The sequence below is a fragment of the Jaculus jaculus genome, chromosome 1 (assembly GCF_020740685.1).
Source record: "Jaculus jaculus isolate mJacJac1 chromosome 1, mJacJac1.mat.Y.cur, whole genome shotgun sequence".
In the NCBI taxonomy this organism is placed as follows: Eukaryota; Metazoa; Chordata; class Mammalia; order Rodentia; family Dipodidae; genus Jaculus; species Jaculus jaculus.
Genome location: NC_059102.1, coordinates 153776665 through 153803761, shown reverse-complemented (window position 1 = coordinate 153803761; position 27097 = coordinate 153776665). Strand labels below are relative to the sequence as shown.

The 27097-nt window shown below is 50.9% G+C and overlaps 1 protein-coding gene across 3 annotated transcripts in view; it reads left to right on the top strand.

The window, feature by feature from the left end:
• The window catches only part of Chid1 (chitinase domain containing 1), a 44308-nt gene that overhangs the window by 11089 nt on the left and 6122 nt on the right, over nt 1-27097 (top strand). For 2 of the 3 annotated variants that reach the window (XM_004654186.3, XM_045141198.1), the window contains exons 3-10: nt 651-800; nt 1356-1488; nt 2758-2802; nt 3891-3997; nt 7675-7736; nt 12227-12319; nt 19229-19330; nt 20705-20860. In XM_004654186.3, coding sequence (XP_004654243.1) covers nt 651-800; nt 1356-1488; nt 2758-2802; nt 3891-3997; nt 7675-7736; nt 12227-12319; nt 19229-19330; nt 20705-20860 — 848 coding nt within the window. Of the gene's footprint in view, nt 1-650; nt 864-1355; nt 1489-2757; nt 2803-3890; nt 3998-7674; nt 7737-12226; nt 12320-19228; nt 19331-20704; nt 20861-27097 lie in introns of those variants that run through there. The other variant, XM_045141200.1, reaches the window with a different exon arrangement.

Below are 27097 nucleotides of genomic sequence, written 5' to 3'. Positions count from 1 at the left end.
AACCTGGGTTTTTAGGCAAGCAAGTGCCTTAACCACTGAGGAATCTCCACAGCCCCCTATAACTCAGGCTCTGTGACTTGGGGCAGAGAACTCATACAGTAATCTGTTTCTCACGGGCCACTCAGGGTGAGCACAGGAAGTTGATGCTACCAGGGGATGCTGAGTTGGGCCTCTGAGTGTGGACAGAGCAAGTAAGTTGAGAACCTGAGAATCTGATGGAGGACTTCAGAAGCAGAGGTGAGGTAGAGGCCAGGATGAGAGAACCCAGGTTGGAGGACACAGGTGAAGGTTGGCCAGTGGGACAGAATGTGCATGAACCTGGAGTTCCTAATTGAGTACTTAGTGGCCTGGTTGCTAAATATCCATCCTCACATGTGAAGGGAGCCACTATGCTCTAGTCTAGAGCAAGGCCAGGAATATTATAGCTGCCCTAGTGGTTACTGACAGCTAAAGCCTTTCTGAGGTCGATCAGTCACTGTAGTTTTGATCCTACCCACTAGATCTCCAGGTCAACAGCGCTGTGCCAAGTCAGAGACATAGTCTGCCTAAGTGGGACAGGGTTGTTGGTGTCAGTCACTGCCACTTAAAATTTTATATTTTCAGACCTAGAACAGATGTCATATGGCTTCCTCCCCTTCCTTGTGTTTCAGACTCAGTTTTCAGATAAGCCTGTCCAAGATCGGGGTCTGGTGGTGACAGACCTCAAGGCTGAGGATGTGGTTCTTGAACATCGCAGCTACTGCTCAGCGAGGGCCCGGGAGAGGAACTTTGCTGGAGAGGTTCTGGGCTATGTCACGCCAGTAAGTTGAGGCCCCATGGTGCAGAGTGAAGCCTTGAGGCTCAGGCTGCTCCCTGCTCCCACGGTAGGTAGGCTGGTCTGCTGGCCTGTGTTCTGCTTTCTCTGGCTGCTGTTGCTGTGAGGATAGGTAGGAGAGATGCTACTGTGGACACGGAGGAGGGGTGGATATCAGGAATTTCTTGGGGCTGGCTCCTCGTGACTGCAGGTGACCCCTTGTGGTGCCTCCTGAATGTAGAGATGAGCTTTGAGCTGTCTGGTCCCGCTGCCAACTGCAAAAGCATGTGTATACTAGCTCAGGGTAGGAGTTTGGAGAGATCAGCAGTAATACACCTCTGTTGAGAGGAGCATCAGCCAGAATCCCAGGCTGTGGGCAGCAGTCCCAGTTTCTACAGAGTGGAGTGGGGACAGCCCAAGCAGAGGACTGCTCCCTGCCTGGCATCCCAGGCTGAGTCCTGTCTACATTGGTGTCTAGTCCTGGGTACATCCAGAACATCGAGAGTGAGAGCACCATGGTGAGGCAGGTGTGTGCTCATCTGCCTTTTCCTTCCTCTGTCAGTGGAATAGCCATGGTTATGATGTTGCCAAGGTCTTCGGGAGCAAGTTCACACAGATATCACCAGTCTGGCTGCAGCTGAAGAGACGTGGCCGTGAGATGTTTGAAGTTACAGGCCTCCACGATGTGGACCAAGGTTCTCCCACTTCTTCTTTGTGCTTGTCCTGAGAGGAGTTTAACAGTATGCAGGTGTCTATGAGAGTGACTCTGAGTAAGAGTATGTGATTCTAGGAGTGTGCTGTGACTAAAGAGTATCAGTGTGAATATGCAACTATGTCAAGTGTGACCCAGGCCAGACATGGTGGTATAGTCCTGCAATGCCAAGCACTCAGGAGCCAAGGCAGGAGGATCATAAGTTTAAGGCTTGCTTGGGTGTGACCCTGAGAGATGTTGAGAGTGATTGGGTGTTTGATGTGCAATGAATGCATGGCCAGCTCCCTCATACCACATGACCAGGCCCAGTGAACAGGATGGAAGGCAGGTGGGACGTGATGGGCAGTTGAAGGTAGTTTCCAAGGTGACCAACACTGAGATCCTCTGCCAGGCTGGTCAGCACCACAGTAGCTACAGGGATGAGATGCTGCCCTGGAGATGGCTGAGTGAAGGGCGCTATAGGTTTGTGTCCTTTCAGACCCTTGTGGTCCCAGGAGCAGCAGAGTGGGCCTTCCTGTGCATGCTGGGGCTGAATCTGAGTATAAAGGTAGGCTCTGAGGTGACTTCTGTAGCCTCTAGGCAGTTAAAGGCTCTTCCTTTCTTGTCCCTTGCATAGTGGTCTATACTTGATGTCCAGGGACAAAGGCGGGCTTGGATAGGACAGCCCACTAATGACACACCCTGTTGGAAGGACCCTGGTCTTATCCACACTGGGCTCTGGCAGAATTAGCAGAGGAGAATTAGCTGGTCTTAGAATTTTTTTTAAGTTTTTTTGTTTATTTTTATTTATTTATTTGATAGCGACAGAGAGAGAGAGAAAGAGTCAGATAGAGAGAAAGAGAGAGAATGGGCATGCCAGGGCTTCCAGCCACTGCAAACGAACTCCAGACATGTGCGCCCCCTTGTGCATCTGGCTAACATGGGTCCTGGGGAATCAAGCCTAGAACCAGCGTCCTTAGGCTTCACAGGCAATCGCTTAACCACTAAGCCATCTCTCCAGCCCTGGTCTTAAAGTTCTGAAAGTTGTAGGAAGATGATAAAGGAAGGGACTGGGCAGGGTAAGGCAGGAGGAAGGAGTTGGATGGGGGAAGGGTGCACAGGGCATTAGGGGAGGGGTGAGTTCTCACCCCTCTTGGGGAGCTGATGGAGCTATTTGTCTATTCTGTGGCTATTGCATTTTCCTCTTGTGATGGTCTAGATCTTGAGACTGGACATGGGGCCTTATGCTGACTGTCCCTTCAATATCCCACAGGGTGGATGCGAGCTGTCAGGAAGCATGCCAAAGGCCTGCGCATAGGTGAGTACAGCAAGCCTAGGCATAATCAGAACTCAGCCATACCTTGTAGATGGTATAACCTCCCTGAGGGTGGACAGGGCCCCTGTTTCTTCCAGTGTTCCTTCCACTGCAGGCTGTGTCACTGGAGGGTAGGTCACTTCCCCTTCTGCTTTGAGTTAGGGCTGGCCCCAGCCTGGTATTTATGCTCATGGTCCAGCCCAAGTCTTGGGGTGATTTCAACTGCATAGTTCCCCCTCTAATTTCTTTTTTTCTGTCACCTGTCTAGCAAGCATTATTGAGCCAGGACCTTGATGAGACCAGAAGGTGACACTGACCCTGCCCCACCTGTGTCCCTTTAGTTCACAGCTAAGTGAGAGAAGGACATATTTTCCCAAGGAGCAACAGGGTTCTGGGGATAGCAGAGGACACCTGTGGGACTCAGGCCGAGGGAGACTACCAGAGACTCAGGAGCCATGACAGGGCCAGGCTGGAGCATTCGAGTTTTTGGCTGGGACTGGGGTATTGAGCAAGGCACAGAGATGTGGAGGGGACCTGTTATGGGGTAAGAAGGAGCCTTCGTGTCAGATGGAGGTTAGTGATAGTTACAGACAGGCCAGCAGCAGCCAAAACACAAATGGTATGGGGTCTAACCCAGCCACTCTCCTGAAAGGTAGAAGGTGGGGCCCTGGAGGGACAAGGGCTATTCACATCAACTTGTCCCCTTCCTCATGTGTCCCTCTCTTACCAGGCTACATGGATGTGAGTCATCCACATTGGATCCGTGGCTGCCTTAGGTAGCCTGCCTGATAGACTAGTCATTCTGTTACTCTGCTCTGGGTACCAAGAGGGACTTCTACCTTTTTGCAGGCACTGAGTAAAGGGCTGTTCAGTGTTTTCTTTTGGGGGGGGCGGGGGAGTTTTGAAGTAGGGTCTTGCTCTAGCCCAGGCTGATATGGAACTCACTATGTAGTCTCAGGTTGGCCTCAAATTCATAGGGAGCCACTTACCTCTGCCTTCCCAGTATTGGGATTAAAAATGTGCACCACCACACCTGGCTTGGGTTATTCAGTGTTTTTTGGTCATAACCTTTGTGTTTACTTTCCCTCCAGTACCTCGGCTCCTTTTTGAGGACTGGACTTATGACGATTTCCGGAATGTCCTGGACAGTGAGGATGAGATAGAAGAGCTCAGCAAGACTGTGGTTCAGGTGGCAAAGGTGAGTCCTGTAGGCTCCTTAGAACCTTTAAGCTCAGCTGGGGCATGGAGCCCAGGCCGTCGGGCTTGGCTTCACACAGGTCCCCCTTCCCACTCCAACTCCTCTACTCTCCCTGCCTCCTCCTCTACTGGCTGTGGCTCCCACAGGACCTTGATTTGACACCCCCCTTCCCCTCCCCTCTCTCTCTCTCTCTCTCTCTCTCTCTCTCGTGTGTGTGTGTGTGTGTGTGTGTGTGTGTGTGTGTGTGTGTGCGCGCGCGCACGCTCGCTCTGTGCCACAGTGCATGTTTGGAGGAGGTCAGAGAACAACTTCTGGGTGGTAATCTTCACTTTGCACTATGTTTGAGACATGGTCTCTTTGCCACTGCAGAAGCCATACTAGAAGGTCTGCAGCTTCAGGACTTTTCCTGACTCTGCTTCCCACTGCTATAGGTGTTGGGAGTTACAAATGTGTGCACTACCTGCATCCAACTTTATTTTTATTCTCAGATCTGACCTCTGGCCATCTGGCTTGTACAGCAGGTTTTTAACTTAATTTATTTATTTAAAAGAGAAAAAGAATAGTGAGAGGGAGAATGGGTGCACCAGGGCCTCTAGCCACTGTGAATAAACTCCAGAAACATAATCCACCTTATGTATCTGGCTTTACATGGATACTGGAGAATCAAACCCAGGTTTTTAGGCTTTGCAGACAAGCACCTTAACCTCTGAGCCATCTCTCCAGCCCCCAACAAGTACTTTTTTTTTTTTTTTTTGAGATAGAGTCTCACTCTAGCCCAGGCTGACTTGGAATTCACTATGTAGTCTCAGGGAGGCCTTGAACTAACAAAAATTCTCCTACCTGTACCTCCCAAGTGCTGGGATTAAAGGTGTGTACCACCATGCCCGGCTACTTTTTTATTTTATTTATTTATTTGGGGCGGGGGTTGGGGGAGAGGCAGATAGAGACAGAGAGAGAATGAATCGGTGCACCAGGGCCTCTAACCATTGCAAATGAACTCCAGATGCATGTGCCTCCTTGTGTCTCTGGCTTTACATGGGTATTGGGAAATCAAACTCAAGTCCTTAGACTTTGCAGATAAGTACCTTAACTGCTGAGCCATCTCTCCAGCCCCTCAGCAAGTACTTTTTTTAAATTGCTTTTTCTTTGGAGGTGGGACTTGAGGTAGGAGTTTCACTGTAGCCTAAGCTGATCTGGAATTGACTATATAGTTTCAGGGTGGCCTCAAACTCATGGTGATCCTCTTACCTCTCCCTCCCAAGTGCTGGGATTAAAGATGTGTACCACCACACCCAGCTATTTTTATTTATTTATTTATTTATGTACTATAGAGAGAAAGAGAATGGGCAAACAATGTACTCTAGTCACTGAGAATGAACTCCAGATGCAAGTGCCACCTTATGCATCTGGCTTATGTGGGTACTAGAGAATTGAACCAGGTTCTTAGGCTTCCTAGGCAAGTGCCTTAACTGCCAAGTCAACTCTCTAGTCCCCCAGCAAGTGCTTTTAACTAATGTGCTATCTCCCTAGACTCTGGCTCCTCCTTTTTAATTTATTTATATTTGTTTTTGAGATAGTCTTATATAGTCCAGGCTGGCCTTGAACTCTTGTTTTTTTGTTTTGTTTTGGTTTTCCAGGTAGGTTCTCACTCTAGCCCAGGCTGACCTGGAATTTACTATGTAGTCTCAGGGCAGCTTTAAACTTACAGCAATCCTGGGCTGGAGAGATGGCTTAGTGGTTAAGCACTTGCCTGTGAAGCCTAAGGACCCCGGTTCAAGGCTCGGTTCCCCAGGTCCCACGTTAGCCAGATGCACAAGGAGGCGCACGCGTCTGGAGTTTGTTTGCAGAGGCTGGAAGCCCTGGCGCGCCCATTCTCTCTCTCCCTCTATCTGTCTTTCTCTCTGTGTCTGTTGCTCTCAAATAAATAAATAAAAAGTTTAAAAAAAAAAAAACTTACAGCAATCCCCTACCTCTGCCTTCTGAGTACTGGGATTAAAGGCATGCACCATCACGCCCAGCTGTTTTTTGTTTTATTGAGGTAGGGTCTTGCTCTAGCCCAGGCTGACCTGGAATTCACTGTGTAGTCTTAGGGTGACCTCAAACTCAAGACGATCCTTCTACCTCTGCATCTTGAGTGCTGGGATAAAAGATATGCACAACCACGCCTGGATTTTTTTTTAATTATTTTTATTTTGTATTTTTTTAAAGGGGATGATAGTTTATTTTGGAGCCAACCATGAATGATCATGATCCAGAAACACAGATTTAGGTTATCCCAAATTTCATATGCCAGCACATTAGCAATTTCATGAAGTTTTTATACTTACAGAGCAACAGATCATAAACCAGCACTTTTCAAATACATTAATGGAGACATCAGGTAGCAAGTTACAACCAAGTGGTCAATCTCTGCTATAGACTTCAGATGCTATGTGATGACAGTTTTAGCCTCTGTGTTGGTAGAAACTGGTAGACAGTATATTCCAAAATGGTTTCACCTGATTACCTGATAGTCACAAGGATGTTAAGTCAGACAGAGGGGTATACATTACTATTAAGGGGCTAGATAGCTCAAGATAAACCAGCTCTGAATCTACATTCCATCTTTCCACAATCACAGAAGTCCTATCACTCCATTCAGTCTTGTTCAAAGTAGATGTGATGCTTTCTGGGAACCCAAATGGTCATTTCCTCAAGCCATCTCAGCCTGTCCAGTGCTGTGCTCCCTTCAGCCGGGACCTTTGCTATTTAAGACTAAACTGATGGCTAGGCATGGTTGTACAAGTCTTTAATCCTAGCCCTTGGAAGGCAGAGGTAAAAGAGAAATTTCACAGCTTTCCTCACTCTGTGTCTGGACTAGAACCTGTTTTAGTAATTAAATAAATGATGAAGGGCCATGGGCAGTGGTACATGCCTTTAATGCCAGCATGGGTTATTTTGTTTGTTTGTTTGTTTGTTTGTTTGTTTGTTTGTTTGTTTTTGAGAGAGAGAATTGGTGCCCCAGGGCCTCCACCCACTGCAGTCGAACTCCAGATGCATGCACCACCTGTGCGCATATGCAACCTTACACACTTGCGTCACCTTGTACATCTGGCTTACATGGAATCTGGAGAGTCGAACATGAGTCCTTAGTTTTCATAGGCAAGCACCTTAACCTCTAAGCAGTCTCTCTAGCCCTATGGCCTTGAACTCTGTCTCTAATCCTGCCTTCATCATCCAAGAGCTAAGATTACAGGCCTGTGCCACCACACCCTATAACTTGACTCCTCTTTGCTTGGCTTTCTTCTTGGGTACTTTCTTATGCAACCCAGTCTTCTAGGGAGAATGTCAGCCCTGCTAGAGCCATGCACTACCTCTATCTTACCCATGGGGTCTTCTGAGAGTTCCAGGAGTAGAACACTTCTTATCTCCTGGACCAGAGAGCTTCCTTTGGCCAGAGCTCTGTTGCCGTCCTTGGGATGGACACATTTCTGCTGGCTACCATTATGCCTGGGTTGCAAGGGTGGAGAGGGTGGGCAGAATGCCAGAGCACCTTGGCCTTTCTACTCCTGACTCCTATGGGGAGCCTCCCATACAGGCCTCTTGAAAGGGACTAGACGGAGCTACAGCCTTCTCCATGTCTGTTTCCCCAAACCCTATGGATTCCTATCTTTCCTCACCTTTCCTGTTTCTTTCAGAACCAGCATTTTGACGGTTTTGTGGTAGAGGTCTGGAGCCAGCTGTTGAGCCAGAAGCACGTGTGAGTGGGGGTGTGGGTGGCTTCATAGTGCTTTTCCTGGTGTGGGTGTTTGGAGGAGCTGAGGGAAAGGGCAGGGTTAAAGGAAACCTGTCTGGGAGGGTCTTCCTCCCACAGCCTCTGAGATGGGGATGGGATCCTATGAAAAGAGGAGCCTGCTAGAAGTCAAGATGACTGTTCTCTGTGCTGGCCTGAAGGCCCTTTAGAGTGGTCAAAAGGAATAGGGCAGTCTCACCCATGAGGACTTCAGCCAGAGAAGGGTGGTCAGGTCTGTGCAATAGTCCAGTGTGGCACAAACAGAGATTTCCTCTCTGAGCACTAAGGATCCTGCCTGGGATGTTAAGAAGAGAGTGGCCGAGTATGGCCAGGACCCAAGGTGTGATCACAGTGTCCCCCGGGGAAGAGATGTTCTGATCCATGGGTCTTAGAGCAGTCCACGGGGAGGAGGCTACACATGGCCCTCACTTCTCCTGGCTGCCATAACAGCCACAACAGTGAGGCTCTTGAGCTCCACTCCCCTTGGTCAGTATGACCAGGAAAGGAGGGAGTCCTGGAAAATGCCAGTAACCGCCCTCTAATCTAGTACAGCTCGAGGCTGGCTACAGCCCTGACAAACAGCCCCTACTTGGTTCACCAGAAACAGCCATCTTTCCTGGCTCTGCCAAAATGGGAGTTGCTCCCTACAAAGCATGGCACAGGAAACATTTTGCCCTGAATGGGTCTGGTGCTGTCGTGGTATACCCTCAGTAGAAGTTGTGATAAAGCCCAAGCAGGTACCCAGGCAACAGAGGCCTACACTAGATGTCAGCTTTATGGGTAAGCCACAGACTCTGGAATGAGACCCCCACTTTCCTGCCTGAAGAATTTCACTTATTCTCACAGAAAGAGAATAAGCCACTCCCCTATTCCTATTCCTGTCCAACAGGGGTCTTGGCTCCCCTATTGTCCCCATTACCTGCTGTGTGTAATCAGAAGACCTGCAGGTCTCAGCTCTGCCCACTCAGAGGCAGCATCCCCACACCACTCTCCTGTGGCTTAAAGGGGAGTCTGGGTGAGATGGAGGCCTCTGATGATAGAGATGAAGAGGGCAGAGGGCTCCCTTCTGCGGGTCCAGAGGAAGGCATGCCTAGAGTCAAGAATACCATGGCCTTACCCTTTGTGAGAGAGCCCAGCTAGACGGAGCAGGACAAGTCAAAAAGATGGAGCACAACACAGTTGGGGAATACCTGCACTGTCCTTGTAGAATCCCAGTTCTGGCCCGAGGGTCAGGTGTCCCAGATTCTCAACCATGACACATCCCCCAGCCCAGCTTTGGGTTCTTGCTGAGCAGTGGATCAGAAAGCTGACCTGGCACTCTCCAAGGAGGGGGTTATTCCTCTGAGCAGAAGACAGACTTTGTTGTCTGCCACCCCATCTGCTAATCCTGGGACTACAGATCTATTAATCAGAGATTTACTGTAGTTCATTTCTGTTCAGCACATTAAGTAGGCAGTGAGACACAGCCTTATTGTGCCTAAGCTCCCAATGGGTCATTAATACAAGAGTGGGCAGTCTGGGGGTGAGAGTCTCAGTCTGGCTAAATAAGAGGCTGGAGGAGAAGAGAAGGTAGGAGCTGCCTGTATGGCCTTTTGTGCCCAGGGGACACTAGGGAACTGTCCGCAGAGTGGTCACAAGGCCACAGCATGCGTAGTGGCCAGGCTCCTGAGAAGCAGAGGCCAGCTGTTTTGATAACTCCTGTGGACATTGTCTCTGGACAAGCCTGGCTTTGTGAAGACACAACCACAATGCTGGCTGCTGCTTGGCAAAGCCATGATTGGTAAACTGGACAGGCACATGCACTTGCCCTTGATCGAAACTGGTGACATGACACATAGACTCAGGAGTCAGACTTGTCCAGTTTTCTTGAATATGGGAAAGTGCCCAGCAGCTACCTGACTCAGCTCTGGAGACTTTTTTTTTCTTTTTTTTTTTGAGGCAGGGTCTTGCTCTAGCCCAGGCTGACCTGGGATTCACTATGTAGTCTCAGGGTGGCCTTGAACTCACAGTGATCCTCCTACCTCTGCCTCCTGAGCGCTGGGATTAAAGGTGTGCGCCACCACGCCTGGCATTGTTTTTTTTTAATATTTTATTTGTTTGTAAACAGAGATAGAATGTGAGAGACAGACAGACACACAGAGAGAAACAATGAGAGAGAATACAGGGGTGCTAGGACCTCCAGACACTACAAAGTCTAGATTCATGTGTTACTTTGTGCATCGGCTTACGTGAGCGCTGGGGAATTGAACCCTGGGGACTACTTGTTAGAGAGCCATCTGTCCAGGATGGCTGTTCATAGACAACAGCTTCCAGTCGCAGGAGGGGTTGGCTGTGCAGGCAGCCCTGGACTGCAGTTGGCCTCAGGCCCCTATGAGGGCGGGCCCTGCCTGCGTTCCTGGTTCTGCTTATGCTTCCCTCCCAGGGAAGGAGATAAACCCCGTTTTCCCAAGAAGTCCCAATCAGTTTGAGCCCTAGAGCAGGTAGTGCTGAGGACAGAAGCATGTGGCCTTGACCAGCCTTGATTAGAAATGAACACTTCCCAGGGCTGGCTCTCAGGTCTCATCTCAGCAGACATCAAGGGTCCTGTAGTAGCCCTTCCCTAAGACACTGGTGACAGTGACATAGGTTTGCACAGGTCAGTGAGGGTGTCAAGTAGAAGGATGACTATTGGAGGTAGCAGCAGAGTCTGGGGTGAGACAGCCCTGCAGCAATCCCACAGCCTGTCCCTGGGAGGAGGGTAAGATGGAAGAATTTAGCAACCAGACACCTTTATGCCATTCCCTCCACTTGGTGCCAGACCCAAGTGGCTGCTAGTCACATACATTGGCCCCTAGGAACAGGCTCAGAGGCAAGCTGTTTATAGGGTCTGTTAGTGAAGCCCATGGTGGGGACATCGCTGCTGCTAGTCCCATTGGAGTTCTCTCTGGGGTGACCTTAGAGAGTCCCCATGCCCATGGCTGTAGTTTGAGCCCTTGGGAGCCACCACTGCTGCCAGATGAGGTGGGGTAGTCTCATTCTTGTCTTTCGAAGGACTCCAGGACATGCCATGAGGTCTGACTGGCTAGATGTCTAGGCTCCTCACAGAATGGTCTTGGTGCCTCTTGACCCTCAGGTCTAGTGTGTCCTAGGGAAAGGCCATCCCACCATTGTCCTGAGGAAGTGCACTTCTTGAGCTTTTGGCACATGAGCAGCCCTGTCTACCTGTAGGTGACATGCATGGGGATGACAGCGTTTGGCACACCAAGCAAATTCTGAACACAATTGTGAGGATAGGTTGTCCCCAGGCTCTACTCCATGTGTGATCTGTACTTGTATTGCCACCTGAATAATAGACACCAAGCCAAGGTAGGAAGGGAGGGTGGCCAGGCCTCACTGGCACTGCATTTGAAGTTACAGCCCATCAGAGAGCTGAAAGCTGCCACTGTCCAGCAGTCAGCCACTGAAAAACCTAGCCGAAAAACCATGCAGAGATGCACTGGATGGGCTGGAGAGATGGCTTGGCAATTATGGCATTTGCCTACAAAGCGAAAGGACACAGGTTCAATTCTCCAGGACCTACATAAGCCAGATGCACAGGGTGGCGCATGTATGGAGTTCATTTGCGGAGATGCACTGGAGCACATACTGTAGTAGGGAATGGGGGAGACTCACTCGGCCTTGGCCCCATGAGGGTAGGACTTGCTCCTGAGAGGCCTGCTGTGGAAATGGGGGAGAGGGCCTCTTAGGCAGAGCAACAGCAGAGCCTCCCAGTGAGTGCAGCACACCAAAAGTAACTTCACAGCAGTTGCACTGGGCCAGCTCCTCTAAGATGGCCACCTGCAGGGCCGAGACTCAGGGCAGCAGCTGGTTCTGGGCAAGTCATGGGATGTCCATCACCCATGCTGGTCAAGGGGTAAAGCGCAGGTTCCCAGACCATATGGGGAGAAAAGCCAGTGTTTGTCCCAGAGGCATACAATACCCCAGTTGCCTCCCCGACTTGCCTGTCCAGGTTCCCCCATCTGTTGGGCCGTGTGCGCCTAGTATCCATTCCAGGTGCTTTTTCCTCTCTTTCCTTCCAGGGCCTCCAACTGGTATAGCAAGCACCTAGTATCCTGTGGTGTTTTATACTCTAGGGTGACTGGGATACCCTTGCGATAATGTGTTGGGTCCTCTCTACGATGACAGCATCATATAGACTTGGCTATGTCTTGTCACTTGGGCCCCTCTCTGAAATCCTATAGAACAGGGGAGTACCCCCATATGAAAAAGGGCAGGGCTCAGTTGTTAGGGTATAGAGCCACCTAGCCACAGCCTCTGGTTTGGTCCAGGCTGAAGGGTAGGGTGGGAAGCCCTTGTGAGTGAACTCATGGCCCTACAGCAGGGCCTGAGACTGGAGACCCGTCTGCCATGTTCTTGAAGTAGTGGGTGCCAGGGAGCCACACGGTGCTCTGTGCTGACCTTGTTTCTCGTTCTTGCAGAGGACTCATTCACATGCTTACCCATTTGGCTGAGGCACTACACCAGGCCCGGCTGTTGACCATCCTGGTCATTCCACCTGCTGTCACTCCTGGGTGAGTACACTCTAAAGGTGGGGAGCACGTAGTCAAGGGCCCAGGCTGTCGCTTGTCATTACGAGCTGTGCCCACGCCATCTCTGGATGCTGGTCACCTCGCATGCAGGTTCTGAGAGGGAAGCTGACTGAGTCTTCTCATCTGTCAGTGGTTGAAGGTGTGTCCCTTAGTGCAGACATACCTGGAAGCTATTGAGGAGGCCTTCAGTGGAATTGACATATTCAGGCTCATTCCCCCAATCTTCACAAGGCCCTGTTGCCCAGGCAGTCAGTTCTATGCTTTGGGCTGAGTCTTCATCTGCTGTGCCTACAGGATGTTGGGCCATGGCTATACAGAGCTGTGCAGTCATGGCTACCCCAGCTGGGTCACTTGTCCTGGTCACTGGTCCTTTCTCTCATGTCTGCCTCTTTACCCTTCGCAGCCCTATAAAGAGACCCTTGAAACCCTTGGAACAGAGGAGAGTGGCCTTGATGCTATAGCTGGAGCCAGGGCAGTTTGACTGCTATTTCCACTCTGCCCAGAGCATCTCTAGAAATCTCTGGTGTAGCTTGGAAGGTAGCAGTGCTATGTGACAGAAGTCTCTGAACTACTGAGCTGGGGGCAGAGTGGGCAGGAACAGGTGAAAGGTGAGGGTGAGGGATGGAACCACTGGCAGATTTCTAGATTCCCACCCCAGTGGTTCCATCCCTCACCCTCACCTTTCCAAGGACATCCTCATCTACTTGGCCCTTCAGCAGTATGATGGATGCTGGGTTCCCTGGCCCACTGCTCTGCATGGAAGCAAGTGGCTCTCAGTCCCCTAAGCAGTCTTTAACTCTCCGAAGTGACAGTAATGGGATGTGGTTGGATGTGCCCCCATGGCCTGGAGTGACACCGGCAGATCCACAGATCCATGTTGAAGTAGTGGGAAGTGTTCCTGCAGAGCCCACTGTGTGCTTGAGACAGACACTGGTGCTGGCTGTCTAGTGCCACCTGTCACCTCTGAGACCTGCCAGCCCAAGGTGGTTCCTCATCCCAACCTCAAGGAAGCTGAGGCGCCCTTGTATGGCCTGGGTGACTTTTTCTAGTTGTTGAACTTTCCCCCGACTTTCCTCAACCCTCCACTTGTCACTGTGGGCTGTGGCTGGGTGCAGCTGTAGGTCCTCCGGACTGATTTCAGACCCATTCCAGGGGTCCCTTTCAGTGTGCAGTGGGCTCCAGGATGTCAGGGTGGAGAGCCCTAGGAAGTGAAAAGTAGGAGAACTGTCTGCAGCTCCAGCTAGGATGAGCCCTACTGGCTATGACTTTGTGTGCATGTGTGAAACCTGTGTATTTATATGGCACATGCATATGCAGGGAGCTCTGTTCCATTTGCCCTAGATTGTTGCAGACAGGTTTACATTGCTGGCAGAAATCACCCAACCAACAGCAGTTTGTGGCGGGAGAGGGGGGCGGTTATTTTGGCTTACAGGCTTGAGGGGAAGCTCCATGATGGCAAGGAAAATGATGGCATGAGCAGAGGGTGGATATCATAACCCCACACCCAACAATACATCACCTCCAGAAGGCTCTAATTTCCAGTTGCCATAAGTTGAGGAACCTAGCATACAGAGGACCTAAGTTTATGATGGACACCTGAATCAAGCTACCACATAGGTCTTTCATTGGAAAAAGCAGTCCTCATTCCTGTGTGAGACTGAGCTCTTCCCCAGCCCCACTTGCTCTTGTAGTACCCTGAGGCCTGGGACTCCCCGCCCCTGCCTTTACTGTGTTGGCTGAGCTGACCATGAGTCACTGGGTGAGGAGTTGTCCAGTTCTACCTTGGTGGTTTCCAGGCTAGCTCTGCTCCTATAGCCCAGTTGCCCTACCCTTAGCACTGAGATGAGACCAGGTCTGGGGGTTGGGGCCTGTGTCAACCCCTCCCTCACAAGCTGTGTCTTTATTTGTGGGAGGTGCTTAAAACATCTGACCCTTGGTCTTTGGGTCCGCCTGGGGCTAATGAGGGTACAGCAGTGAGGACATACCCTTCCTCAGCAGACCAAGCAGCCCTGCAGGCCCAGAGGAAGCCCAGCACAGGAAGAGGCCAGGGAGCTACACATACTCCTAGGAGGGTCCCTAGAGCTATGGGCCTCTGCCTGGCACTCAGTTGCTGGGTCTCTTGTTGCCTAAGGTTGCCTGGGGTGCCACAGCCTGTTGGAGACTGGAGTGCCTTGGGAGAGGACAGCTCAGAAGCCCAGGACAGTTCCTGAGGCTGTGGGGGACTGTCCTTGGGTCCTGGCCTGGGTTCAGTGTTAGGGTGGGGGGTGGGAATTCCTCTGCCCAGGCATCTAGGCCCAAATTCCCTGCCCTAGGCAGGAAATGAGCAGTGGAGGCTGAGGCCAACCCCCACCAATGCTCACTGCAAACATGGCCATAGGGAGAGGGATTCTGGAAGTGCCCAGAGGGAGGGAATCATGGGCAACAGCTAGAAATAGAGTCTGGTGGGGCATGCCTTTAACCCCAGCTCTAGGGAGGCATAGGTAGTAGGATCGCCATGAGTTTGAGGCCACCCTGAGATTAAGTAGTGAATTCCAGGTCAGCCTGGGCTAGAGTGAAATCCTATCTCAAAAACCAAAACAGGGGCTGCAGAGATGGCTTAGCAGTTTAGCGCTTGCCTGTGAAGCCTAAGGACCCCAGTTCGAGGCTCGGTTCCCCAGGTCCCATGTTAGCCAGATGCACAAGGGGGCGCACGCGTCTGGAGTTTGTTTGCAGAGGCTGGAAGCCCTGGCGCGCCCACTCTCTCTCTCTCCCCCTCTATCTGTCTTTCTCTCTGTGTCTGTCGCTTTCAAATAAATAAATAAATAAAATATTTTTTAAAAACAGGGCTGGGGAGATTGCTCAGTGGTTAAGCGCTTGCCTGTGAAGCCTAAGGACCCCGGTTCAAGGCTCACTTCCCCAGGAGCCACATTAGCCAGATGCACAAAGGGGTGGACGCATCTGGAGTTCGTTTGCAGTGGCTGAAAGCCCTGATGCGCTCATTCTCTCTCTCTCTCTCTTTCTCTCTCTCTCTCTGCCTCTTTCTCTCTCTGTCTGTTACTCTCAAATAAATAAATAAAAATAAACAAAAAAAAATTTAAAAAAAAAAAACAAACAACAAAGAGAGAAAGCCAGACCCTAAGCTGGCAGAGCTCAGAATGTCCAAGGGTATTTTTGCTGAGCCCTTTTGCCTGAGGGGAGGTTTCTTTGGAGGCTTTCCTTGTTTGCTATTGTCCCGTGTCCCCCTCCCACACACACAGGAACCCAGCCAACACCCCTGCTCTTCCTACCCTAGGACACAATCACACTGTCGTTCACCTCACAAAGGCTGCACTGGGCATACTCATCTCCAGTGTACGTGCACATGCATGCGTGGCTTCTAGTTGCCAAATGAAAATTCTGTGTCCTTTGTCACTAAGTGCAGGTTCACTCCACTGTTTGGGCTATAGATCCCTGGGTTCTAATGAACTGAGCAACTTCTGGCTGAATGTGCTGACCTTGCGCTGCCCTCCCATGGTCACTTGGGCACACAGCAGTGGAGAGACCCAGGGGCAGAACAGCGGCCTTGGTTACCTAGTTTAGAGTCCCCGACCTGCAATGACCAGGTGTTGGTGGTAGTGTCAGAGCAGTCTGAGATCAGCTGTGGGGATCATCTGTACACAGCACCCAGCCCAGTGGTCAAGGGAAGATGATGAGTGAGGCTGGGGATGCTAGCCACTCTGCAGAAACCCCTGCCCATATCACCTGTTTGTCCCTTGCCTACAGCCTGGGGAGCCAAGGCAGCAAACAGGCAGCAATGAGTTTTGAGGCCTCTGTGAAGAGGACTTTGAACCTGGGACAGTGTGGATAACTGATGTCACGCCCCATGGGGCCTGCAAACATATGGCCAGTGAGGCAGTCGGGGCGGTGGATTGTCATTTTAGTGACCCTTCGACCACTGTATCAAGCAACATCATAGGCAGGTCCAGGAGGAAGTCACCAAGAGGGGTGAGCAGGTAAGGGATGGCAGCCATAGACAAGCCTGGATGATTTAGGACCTGTCAGATCAAGTTCAGAAACTTCCAGAAGATCACTAGGGTTCTCTGGCTGGGAGGGGAGTGTCAGGATGCCCTACCCCCAACACCTAGAGCCAGCCTAAGGGAGAGGGCATCACTTGCCAAGAACATGGGGCAGAAAGAGCAGGTGTGGCATGAGCGCTGGCCTGCTGTGGGGTGGGTGTCCTAGAGCAGGCCTGTAGTGTGGATGAAGAGGCCACCATCTCAGTTACCAGGACCCAGTGTTCCTGCGGGTCACTGCAGGTTCTGCTCTGTGGACAGCATCCAGAAACAGCAGGTCAGGTAGGATGGCCCACATCACACCCCTTCCCATTGTCCTGGAGAGGCTGGACAGGGATGCCTAGAGGGTACGGAGAGACAATCAGGAAGGAGAGGCCCAGAGGATTAGGGTGGAGGTTTTTGGGAAAAGCTGCAGGGCAGCTCCTGGAGGGATTTAGGGATTTTCCTTGAGCTGGGAACCCTTCTGCCTGGCTGACTCCAGCACTGTCTTGTTGTCACCCACAGATGGCGCTAGTGGGGCACTGGAAGAGGGATGTGACAAGGATTTGGGGTTGGTGCCCCACCCCCAAGGCAGGGCCGGGAAGAATGTTGTGCTAGAGGGATGAGAGATGGCCCTGACCGGTCTCCCCTGAGGGGCCTGCTGGTGGTAATGGTGAGGCTGTAGGGCCCACAGCTGCGTGATTAACCATGCCTATGCTCACAGTAACTGTTTTGTAGGCTGCAGCTGTGTAGTGTGCCCAAGCACCTGGGCACCTTTCCCACTGCAGGGTGGTGGTTGTGTTGTTTTTAAAAATATTTTATTTATTTGAGAGAGAGAGAGAGAGAGAGAGAGAGAGAGAGAGAGAGAGAGAGAGAGAGGGAGAGAGAATGGACGCCCAGGACCTCTAGCCACTGCAAACAAACTCCGTATGCATGCCACCACCATGTGTATCTATCTGGCTTGTGTGGGTTCTGAGAAATGGAACCTGGGTCCTTAGGCTTTGCAGGCAAATGCCTTAACTGCTAAGCCATCCCTCCAGCCCCCACTGCAGGTTTTAATAAAGGGCCCACATGGCTAGAGGGAACCTGGTTAGTCCTCACAGTGTCACTACATGCCCCTTCTCTGGAGGGGAGGGGCAATCACCACTGAAAGGCAAAGGTGACTTGGGTCACTCCAGAGTAGAGAGCGTCTATCTCCCTGCCAGTGCTGGACATTTGCCTTCCTTCCGTCACCTGCATGGGGCCAAGTCCAGGGTGCTAACTGTGGTGTGTTCTTTTCTTTTTTTCCTTAGTTTTCATTGCTCAGAGATAATTCAGAGCATGAGGTTTTCAGCATGAGCAGTGATTTTTGTTTATTAGAAGCCATGCCCTGTCAGTCTGTTGACGAGTTGTTCTTGTGTCTCTCAACCAGGAACACTCCCTCTTGTCCTGGTGCTGTGAATCACAGAGACAAACAGCTTGGTGGCCAGGTTCTCTAGAGTGTGGGTGTGGGGACAGGCTGGGGAGGGTTGGCTCTGGCAATAGCTTCTGCACAGTACTTCTTTCACAGAGGTAGGAGGGGTGACACATTTCTCAGGACACAACCAAGTGGGTGGGAGAGGCCCAGTGGGATTCCTTATTTCTGCCAATGGCTACTGCTGCAGGAGGTTGCTCCATCTCTGTATAGTGTTGGCTGTGTTCTTGTTTGTCATGTGCTGACCACTCAAAAGCATGACCATCCTGGCCTGTGGGCCATAGGTGGTGCCCTGGCTATGGAGTAAGGTTATTGTGTCATGAGGATCTGCGGGCCTGTGATGCATGCTGTAGAAAAGACAGCTCCCACAGGGTCCCATGGGCTCCATGCATTTCCACTCACCCATTCTGTTTGGTTTTTTGAGGTAGGGTCTCACTTTAGCCCAGGCTGACCTGGAACTCACTAGGTAGTCACAGGGTGGCCTCGAACTCACATCCTACCTCTGCTTCCCAAGTGCTGGGATTAAAGGCATGCACTACCACACCCAGCTCCACTCACCCATTCTTCATTTCATACCTGTCTCCTGCCCTTGAACTGGACTTGCCTCTACCTCAGTGGCAGTCTCCTCTGACCTCTCCTACTACCCCTGCCCTCAGGCTTTGTCCCGTCTCCTCATCCTTACCTGCCCTGCTTAACCCTTCAGTGCCCCAGTGCCCTAGAGGGTTCCTGTCATAGGAGCCCTGCCTGGAGAAGCTGAAAGTGACCACAGGGGTCAGGCCAAGCCTGGTCATGCCCTGGGGGTAGTGAACCTGAAGGTTGGGTGGCAGCGGACCCCACCATACACCAGTGCTGGCTGGGCCTAGGCAAGGATGTACGAAAATCAGCCTGGTCCTGTGAGAGGCAGTACTGTGTCTAGAGGGCAGCAGTGCCTCCCCTGGCTCTAGTGACCAGTCCTTGTCTGCAGCATGACCAGTGTGGTTTAGCAGGGGAAGAGGTTCTTCTAGAAGCCCTTAGATAGGGCTCATGCCCCATCCTATGCCAGGTGTAAATGTCACTTCAGATTTGTTCTCCCTTGCTGGGCATGGTGATGCACACCTTTAATCCCAGCACTCAGGAGACAGAGGTAGGAGGATCACCTTGAGTTCAAGGCCACCTTGAGACTACATAGTGAATTCCAGGTCAGCCTGGGCTACAGTGAGACCCTGTCTTGAAAAAAACCAACAGATTTGTCCTCCCATTGGGAGGTGCCTGCTCTTCTCCATGGTGAATACCTAAGGGCTGTGAGATGCAGCTGTAAGTCTTCAAGGACAAGTGTGGTCTTTCCCAGCATGCAGTGGGACTTGTTCTGACCCTGGCTGGGCCCAGAGAATGGCAGTGGGCCCAGCAGGTCATGCATGGTACGAAGTGGGCACACTTTCCTCCTCACAGGACCGACCAGCTAGGCATGTTCACGCACAAGGAGTTCGAGCAACTGGCCCCGGTGCTAGATGGCTTCAGTCTCATGACCTACGACTACTCCACGTCACAACAGTGAGTGTGGGCTCTTAAGGTGCAACAGGCACAGTGGGTCTCTAGGAAGCTGTGGACCTATACCCTGGCCTCCAAAACACTTTCTTGCCTGTGGGCTCTGTGACTCAGCAGATAGACACCACTTCTGCAGTTAGACACTGCCTGATAGAAGCTGGGGGCCCTGTGCCTGCCCCATGCTCAGGAGAACAGGCCCGTGGTAGGGCCCTGCCTGGGCAGAGTCGTGTCACCAGAGACAGGCATGTTCTGTCTGCTGTCTCTGTCATCAGGCCTCAGCACAGCCATGCTGCTCCCCAAGACTGACCTGGAACTCACTCTGTAGTCCCAGGCCTCAAACTCATAGTAATTCTACCTTTGCCTCTCCAGTGCTGGGATTAAAGCTATGTATCACCATGCCTGGCTCCAATTTGTGTGTGTGTGTGTGAGAAAGAGAAAGAGAGAGAGAGAGATTTTGCGAGGTAGAGCCTCCCTCCAGCCCAGGCTAACCAGAAATTCATTATGTAGTCTGAGTGGCCTTCAACTCACAGCGATTCTCCTACCACTACCTCCCAAGTGCTGGGGTAAAAGGCATATGCCAGGCTGGAGAGATGGCTTAGCGGTTAAGCGCTTGCCTGTGAAGCCTAAGGACCCCGGTTTGAGGCTCGGTTCCCCAGGTCCCACGTTAGCCAGATGCACAAGGGGGCGCACGTGTCTGGAGTTCGTTTGCAGAGGCTGGAAGCCCTGGCGCGCCCATTCTCTCTCTCTCCCTCTATCTGTCTTTCTGTGTCTGTCGCTCTCAAATAAATTTTAAAAAAAAGGCATATGCCACCATGCCTGGCCTTCCAATTATTATTATTATTTATTTATTTATTTTTGGTTTTACAAGGTAGGGTCTTGTTCTAACCCAGGCTGACCTGGAATTCACTATGGAGTCTCAGGGTGGCCTTGCACTCAATAGCGATCCTCCTACCTCTGCCTCCTGAGTGCTGGGATTAAAGGCATGCGCCACTATGCCCGGCCCCCCAATTTTTTTTTCAAATACATATATCTTTATTGACAACTTCTATACTTACAGACAACAAACCATGGTATTTCGCTCCCCCCAGTTGTTTTTTTTGTGTGTGTGTGTGTTTTTATATAGAGTCTTACTGTAGCCCGGGATGGTCTGGCACTCATTGTGGTTGGCCTCAAACTTCTAGTGATCCTCTTGTGTCAGCCTGGGATTACAGGCATGTACTAGAATTACAAGCATTTGCCAGTATGTCTGTGTATCGCTTGAGAAGCATTGGTCACAGCACAGAGGAAAAATGGGACAAAGTGGAAGGACGTGGAGGACAGGGATGGGGTCTAGCACAGGTCTTCCTGCTACTACTGAGAGCTGCCCCCATCACTTCGCAGGCCTGGACCTAATGCACCACTGGCCTGGGTTCGAGCCTGTGTCCAGGTCCTGGACCCCAAGTCACAGTGGCGGAGCAAGATCCTCCTGGGGCTGAACTTCTATGGTATGGATTATGCAGCCTCCAAGGATGCCCGTGAGCCTGTCATCGGGGCCAGGTGAGTCCAGGGCCCTCCTGGTCACATTCCATGTATGGCTGGTTACAGGGGTATGCATGTCACTTTCTGGGGAAGGGGAGAAGAGTTGGGATAAGAAGATTCTGAATATGGTCCTCTTGGGCTCATAGACTGGAGTTGGAGTGGAAAACCCCATTCATGCCTGAGGGCCCATGCTACCACAGCCACCTCAGAGTGGGCACCCTCCCCACAATGCTGGTGCCATAGCCAGGGTCTGCAGCTGTGGTGCCATCCTCATCAGAAATGCACTGGGCTTGGCATGGCTGTGCCAGAACCAGCTCTTGGTTTTCTGTCTCCATCATTTATCTCCACTGAGGGTTCCCTCCCACATCTCTGACCCAGTCTGTGGTTGTGTTTTCGTGAACCCTTCCAGCTTGCCTGTGCTTTGCTCTGAAGCTGTGTCTGTTTGAACACGCCACTCTTGCTGTGCTTTCCCATGAGCGGGGCCCACTGCTGCCAGCCTCCGTGCTTCCTGCAGGGTTTCTGCAGTTGCTTCACCGCCATCTGTTTCTCGTGCTCAACGTTCACTGCACTCCCCAGTGTCTGCACTCATACGTATTAGATTGGGAAAGTGTTTGGATTTTTTTTTTCAGATTTTATTTTTTTATAATTAACAACTTCCACGATTGTAAACAATATCCCATGTTAATGCCCTCCCTCCCCCCACTTTCCCCTTTGAACCTTCACTCTCCATCATCTCCTCCTCTCAATCGGTCTCTCTTATTTTGATAAGATGTCATTATCTTTTACCTCCTATTATGATGGCCTTGTGTAGGTAGTGTCAGGCACTGTGAGGTCATGGATATCCAGGCCATTTTGTGTCTGGAGGAGCATGTTGTAAGGAGTCCTGCCCTTCCTTTGGCTCTTACATTCTTTCCGTCACACCCTGAGCCTTGGAACGTGTGATAGAGCTGAGTACTCCTCTGTCACTTCTGCTCAGCATTATGGTGCCTTCTGAGTTATCCCAAGGTCACTGCCATCTGAAAAGAGAAAATTCTCTAATGAAAAAGTGAGAGTAGCATTAATATATGGGTATGAACATTAAAAGAAGTGCTTACTGGGCAGTTTGATGAGCATAGTATATACATTTTAGTCAGACAGCAGCAGATGTTATACCCCTAGGGCTCATGACTACCCCTGTTGTAGGTTTTCAGTATCAGGGATGATGTATTCCTGCCCATGTAGCAGGCCTCAAGTCAAATTAGAGAGTGGTTGGTTTCCCCCATAATGGCCATGCCACTATTTCACCCATTGGCTCATTGGCCTGATTGGCCAAATATAAGGCTTGCAGTGTCCACTGTGGAGTATCTTCACTGGTGATTTCTGTCTCTCCCATTGAGCTGCATGCAGCATGGCTTTTTCTAGCTTTCTGTCAGCTGGTCTACATGGAGGAGGTTTTCAGTTCAGTTCCAAAAGGATTTCTTGGTGACCTTGCAGCCTTGGTTTTTCGAGGTAGGGTCTCACGCCAGCTCAGGCTGACCTGGAATTCACGATGTAGTCTCAGGGTGGTCTCGAACTCACGGCGATCCTCCTACCTCTGCCTCCGAAGTGCTGGGATTAAAGATGTGTGCTACCACACCCAGCTACTGGTTGTTGTTTTTTTAAACCTGTCTGGGTTCAGTTGCTTTCTGTCACTGTCTTCAAAGCTCATTTCTTTTGTCATGTCCATTCTGCCATTGACCCTGTCCAGCCTCTTTTCATCCCCTGTCTAGAAAATTTCTGGATCTTGTTTTTACATCTTCTGTAGGGATTCAATTGTGATGATGACCAAAGTTCTTCCTCTGCTCACCCCAACCTCTGGGTCAGTTCTGGCCAGCTTACACAGAGGACATCTCTCAGTTTGGGGCCTGTGGTACAGCCTTTGAGGGCCCAGTACTCTTGGATTGAATGCTAGGTATTGAGAATTTTAGTGTTGGGTGCCAGATATTTTATCATTCCTACAAATCTGGGGTCTGTGTTTTGGGTGCAGTTAAGTTCCTTTGAAGCCATTTGAACCGCTCAATTACCTAATGGTCCTTTACATAGAGAATGGTGTCCAGAAATCTAAATTCCACTGCTCACTGGGCTCAGCCATTGTTTTCCTGGGTGTCTCTGCAGGAGCCTCAGGCCCACTCTGGGAAGGGTATGACCAAGGCAAGTGAGCAGAAGCCAGACTGCCCACTTTGGTGAATGCTAATGTCTTGACTGGACCCTTCTCAGTTTCTGGACATTTTGGCCCTGCGGTAAGGTCAGAGCTGACTTGGTTGGCCCTTGGCTGGACTCTCAGTCAGTAGAAGAGTGAGAACACTTTGCTGCTGCCCTTAGTCACTCCTGGACCACTCCAAGGAGCACTCACGAAGGCCAAGACTCCCCCTCACTCAACCACCCTCTCCATTGGTCTTTGCATGCTGGGTGTTAAAGTGGGTGACACTCCAAGGACATGGAAGGGAGTAGTCCCACTGGGATGCTCTCCTCTCTATGTCCAAACGCCCCTTGATCCACACAGCTGCTCCTGGTCCTGGGCCCAGCACAGGATTGGACCAGCCTTTGTCTCCTGGTGCTAGGTTCACTCTGTGTCACTGAAGCTGGATTTGACTGCAGACACGGTGGAGTGGTGGGGAGCTGGCTTTGGGAAGAGCCTGGGGAGACATGCAGCTGGCAGGTAGGGTAGGGACAGGTCAGGATCTTGGTGGCTATTTCCAGAAGAGAGAGAGAGAGACTACTGAGCCTCATGGCTGTGTCCCAGCCTGCTGGTGTGTGGGGTGCAGTCAGGGGCCACACAGCTGAGGACTGCCCCTGCTCCACCAGGAGATAGGTACATCCACAAAGGCTGTCCAGTGCCCTGGTCTTGTAGGGCTAGGATTCTGGGTTTGCCCAGCCAGAAAGGGTAACCTAGCAGAGAAATGCTCCTGGCTCTGTGAGGTGGGGGAGTAAGTGCTTAGGTATAAGGCAGGAGCCTACATGTGGGCCTATACAAGGGTGTACTCAGGTGAAGAAAGTGAAGTTCCTGGGGCCAGGTCTGCATAGCCAGCAGCTCCTACCCAACTTGGCCCTGAGGGACGCTGACTGCCCAGCCTCACCTTGTCAAAGCTGCAGCACAGATGCCTGCGCAGCTGAGCTGCTCCCCGAGAGGCTGGTAAATGATCAGTCAGGGAGACTCACGCACCATCCTCATGGATGCAGAGCCGGCGAGGAAGCTGACCCAGCACAGCTGAGTCCTGCCTCAAGGCCACTTATGGAATAGGGTGCGTCTCTCACTTGGGTCCTGGCCTGTGGGCTGTCCTGCAGCAAGAGATTGAAGGGGACTTCAGGGATGCCACACTGGCACTACTGCCTACAAGCATCAAGTACTAGACAGCTGCCAGGGCCTTTAAAATATATATATTTTATTTATCTATTTGTGTATTTATTTGACAGAAAGAGAGAGAGAGGGAGAGAATGGGCATGTCAGGGCTCCAGCCACTTTATCTATTTGTGTATTTATTTGACAGAAAGAGAGAGAGAGAGAGAGAGAGAGAGAGAGAGAGAGAGAGAGAGAGAGAGAGAGAATGGGCATGTCAGGGCTCCAGCCACTGCAAGCAAACTCCAGACGTGTGCTCTCCCTTGTGCATCTGGCTTACGTGGGTCCTGGGGAATAGAACCTGAGTCCTTTGGCTTTGCAGACACACACCTTAACTGCTAAGCCATCCCTCCAGTGCTGCCAGGGCCTGTTTGTGGGAGGCCCTGGTCAGGACGGTGCTGAATTCCCCTACTGCTCTATTGTCCCCAGGCTGACAGGTTCCTTGAACATTTTTCCTCACCCCACCTCAGCCCCAGTGCCATCTGACCCCCTCCCTGTGGCCTCCTCTGCGCACTCCTCACCCCTCCCCATGGGTCCCTATCCCTGTGTCCCCATGGTCATGTCCCAGCTGGAGGACCTCTTCTTTTGATTCAGAACTCAACCCCCTGACAGCACAGAATCAGATGGGCCTCCTGTTATGGAGATGCCTGTGCTCTCTCATCCCAGCTCTCATGAGAGAAATGGAATTTTGTCAGCTCAGAGCCTCCTCACCTACTGCTGTTGGCAGCAACTTCCTGTGTCACTGGTGACCCTTGTCAACTGCACTCAGGCCTGTACCCTGGGCAGAGCAGGTAGATAGCCCCAGCTCACCCTATAGACCTCGTGTGCTGCCCAGCAACATTGTTCAATGGGTCCCCTCCCAAGCCATGCCTTTCCCTTCATCCTGTCTCTGTGGTTTCCTTGGGCATGTGTATAAGGCAGATGGCAGAACAGAATGACACAGTGCTATGTCCCTTGTCCCATTACTGTGACTCAGTGAAACTAGGTGTTTTCTTTCTCCTCATTCTTTGTTGGTCTTTTTGGTTTTTCGAGGTAGGGTCTCACTGTAGCCCAGGCTGGAATTCAGTATGTAGTCTCAAGCTGGCCTTGAATTTACAGCCACCCTCCTACCTCTGGCTCCCAAATGCTAGGACTAAAGGTGTGTGCGACCACACTCAGCCAAAAATAAATTTTTTTGAGGTAGGGTCTCACTCGAGCCCAGGCTAACATCATATTCACTCTGAAGTCTCAGGGTGGCTTGAAACTTACAGTGATCCTCCAACATCTGCCTTTCTAGTGCTGGGATTAAAGGCATATGCCACCACACCCGGCCTGGCTAAAAATATTTTTTAAAAAGTAAAAGTCTAGGCATTAGCCTGCAAAGCTAAAGGAATGTGTGTGTGTGTGTAAAGTAATTTTTTTATTTTTTCCATATTTTAAAATGTTTTTTATTTTTCTCAATTTTTATTAACATTTTCCATGATTATAAAAAATATCCCATGGTAATACCCTCCCTCCCCCACTTTCCCCTTTGAAATTCCATTCTCCATCATATCCCCTCCCTATCTCAATCAGTCTCTTTTTGAGAGAGACAGACAGAAAGAGGCAGATAGAGAGAGAAAGACAGAGAGAATGGGCACGCCAGGGCCACCAGCCACTGCAAACAAATTCCAGACGCATGCACCCCCTTGTGCATCTGGTTGACATGGGTCCTGGGGAATAAAGCCTCGAACCCAGGAAGCGCTTAATCGCTAAGCCATCTCTCCAGCCCTTTTACTCCTCTTATGATGGTCTTGTGTAGGTAATGTCAGGCACTATGAGGTCATGGATATCCAGGCCATTTAAAGTAACTTTTTTAATTTGCAAGAGAATGTGGGTATTCCAGGGCCTCTTGCCACTGCAAACTCCAAATGCCTATGCTGCTTTGTGCATTTGGCAGTCAAACCCAGATCAACAGGCTTTGCAGACAAACACCTTTAACCACTGAGCCATCTCATCCCAGCCCTCTTTGGGTTTTTTTGGGACATGGTCTCAATACCCTGTGGACCAGGCTGGCCTAAGACTAACTCTGTAGCTCAGGATGGCCTCAAACCTTTGGCAGCCTCATGTCAAACTCCTGCATGCTGGGATTTCAAGCATGTACCACCACACCTGGCTTTAATGTGAGACTTTTTGTTTGTTTGTTTTGTTTTGTTTTTTGAGGTAGGGCCTTACTCTATCTCAGGGTGGCCTCACAGAAAGTCTCCTACCTCTGCCTCCCAAGCTGGGATTAAAGGTATGTGTCACCACACCTGGCTAATGAGACTCTTTAAGCCATAAATATTCACAGACTGCATGACAAATTCCATAGCCACCCCAGACCTTCAACCTTGATTCCACCATAGCTGAAGGATCAGCCTGCCCCAGCTACCAGGTCCCTTGTCTCTTATTTCCCAAAGAAGTTCCAGGCACCATCTGACAGCCAATGTTGGGGATGAGGAGTCCTGTATGCCCATTCATTGTGTCCCCCACTCACAATTTTAGATGCTTTGGACTTCAGTAGCCTTCACTGAACAGCTCAGAGACTTCAGGCACAAGCCCCTCTGTTGGGACAGGTGGCTGATCAGGCTGAGAGCAGTTTCCCCATCACAGACATGAAAAACTTCCAGAAACAGCTGTGCAAATTGCTGGCAGAGGTTGACCTTGAAGTGAGAAGTCTTAAAGTGAGAAGCCTAAGGCTTTGCTATATCCACGAGGCAGGGTTGGGTATGGCTCTGCCATCAGTGTTCTCCTACTGGGAGAAGATTTGGGCCTGGTTAAGAAAGGACAGACAGGCTGCTGTCCACAAAGGGTCCTTGGGCTTGGATCTCAGTGAGCTCACAGCCCTGCACGTAGCTCCATTTTTGGTGACAGGTCTCATCAGTGAGTAATGGTTCAGGCTT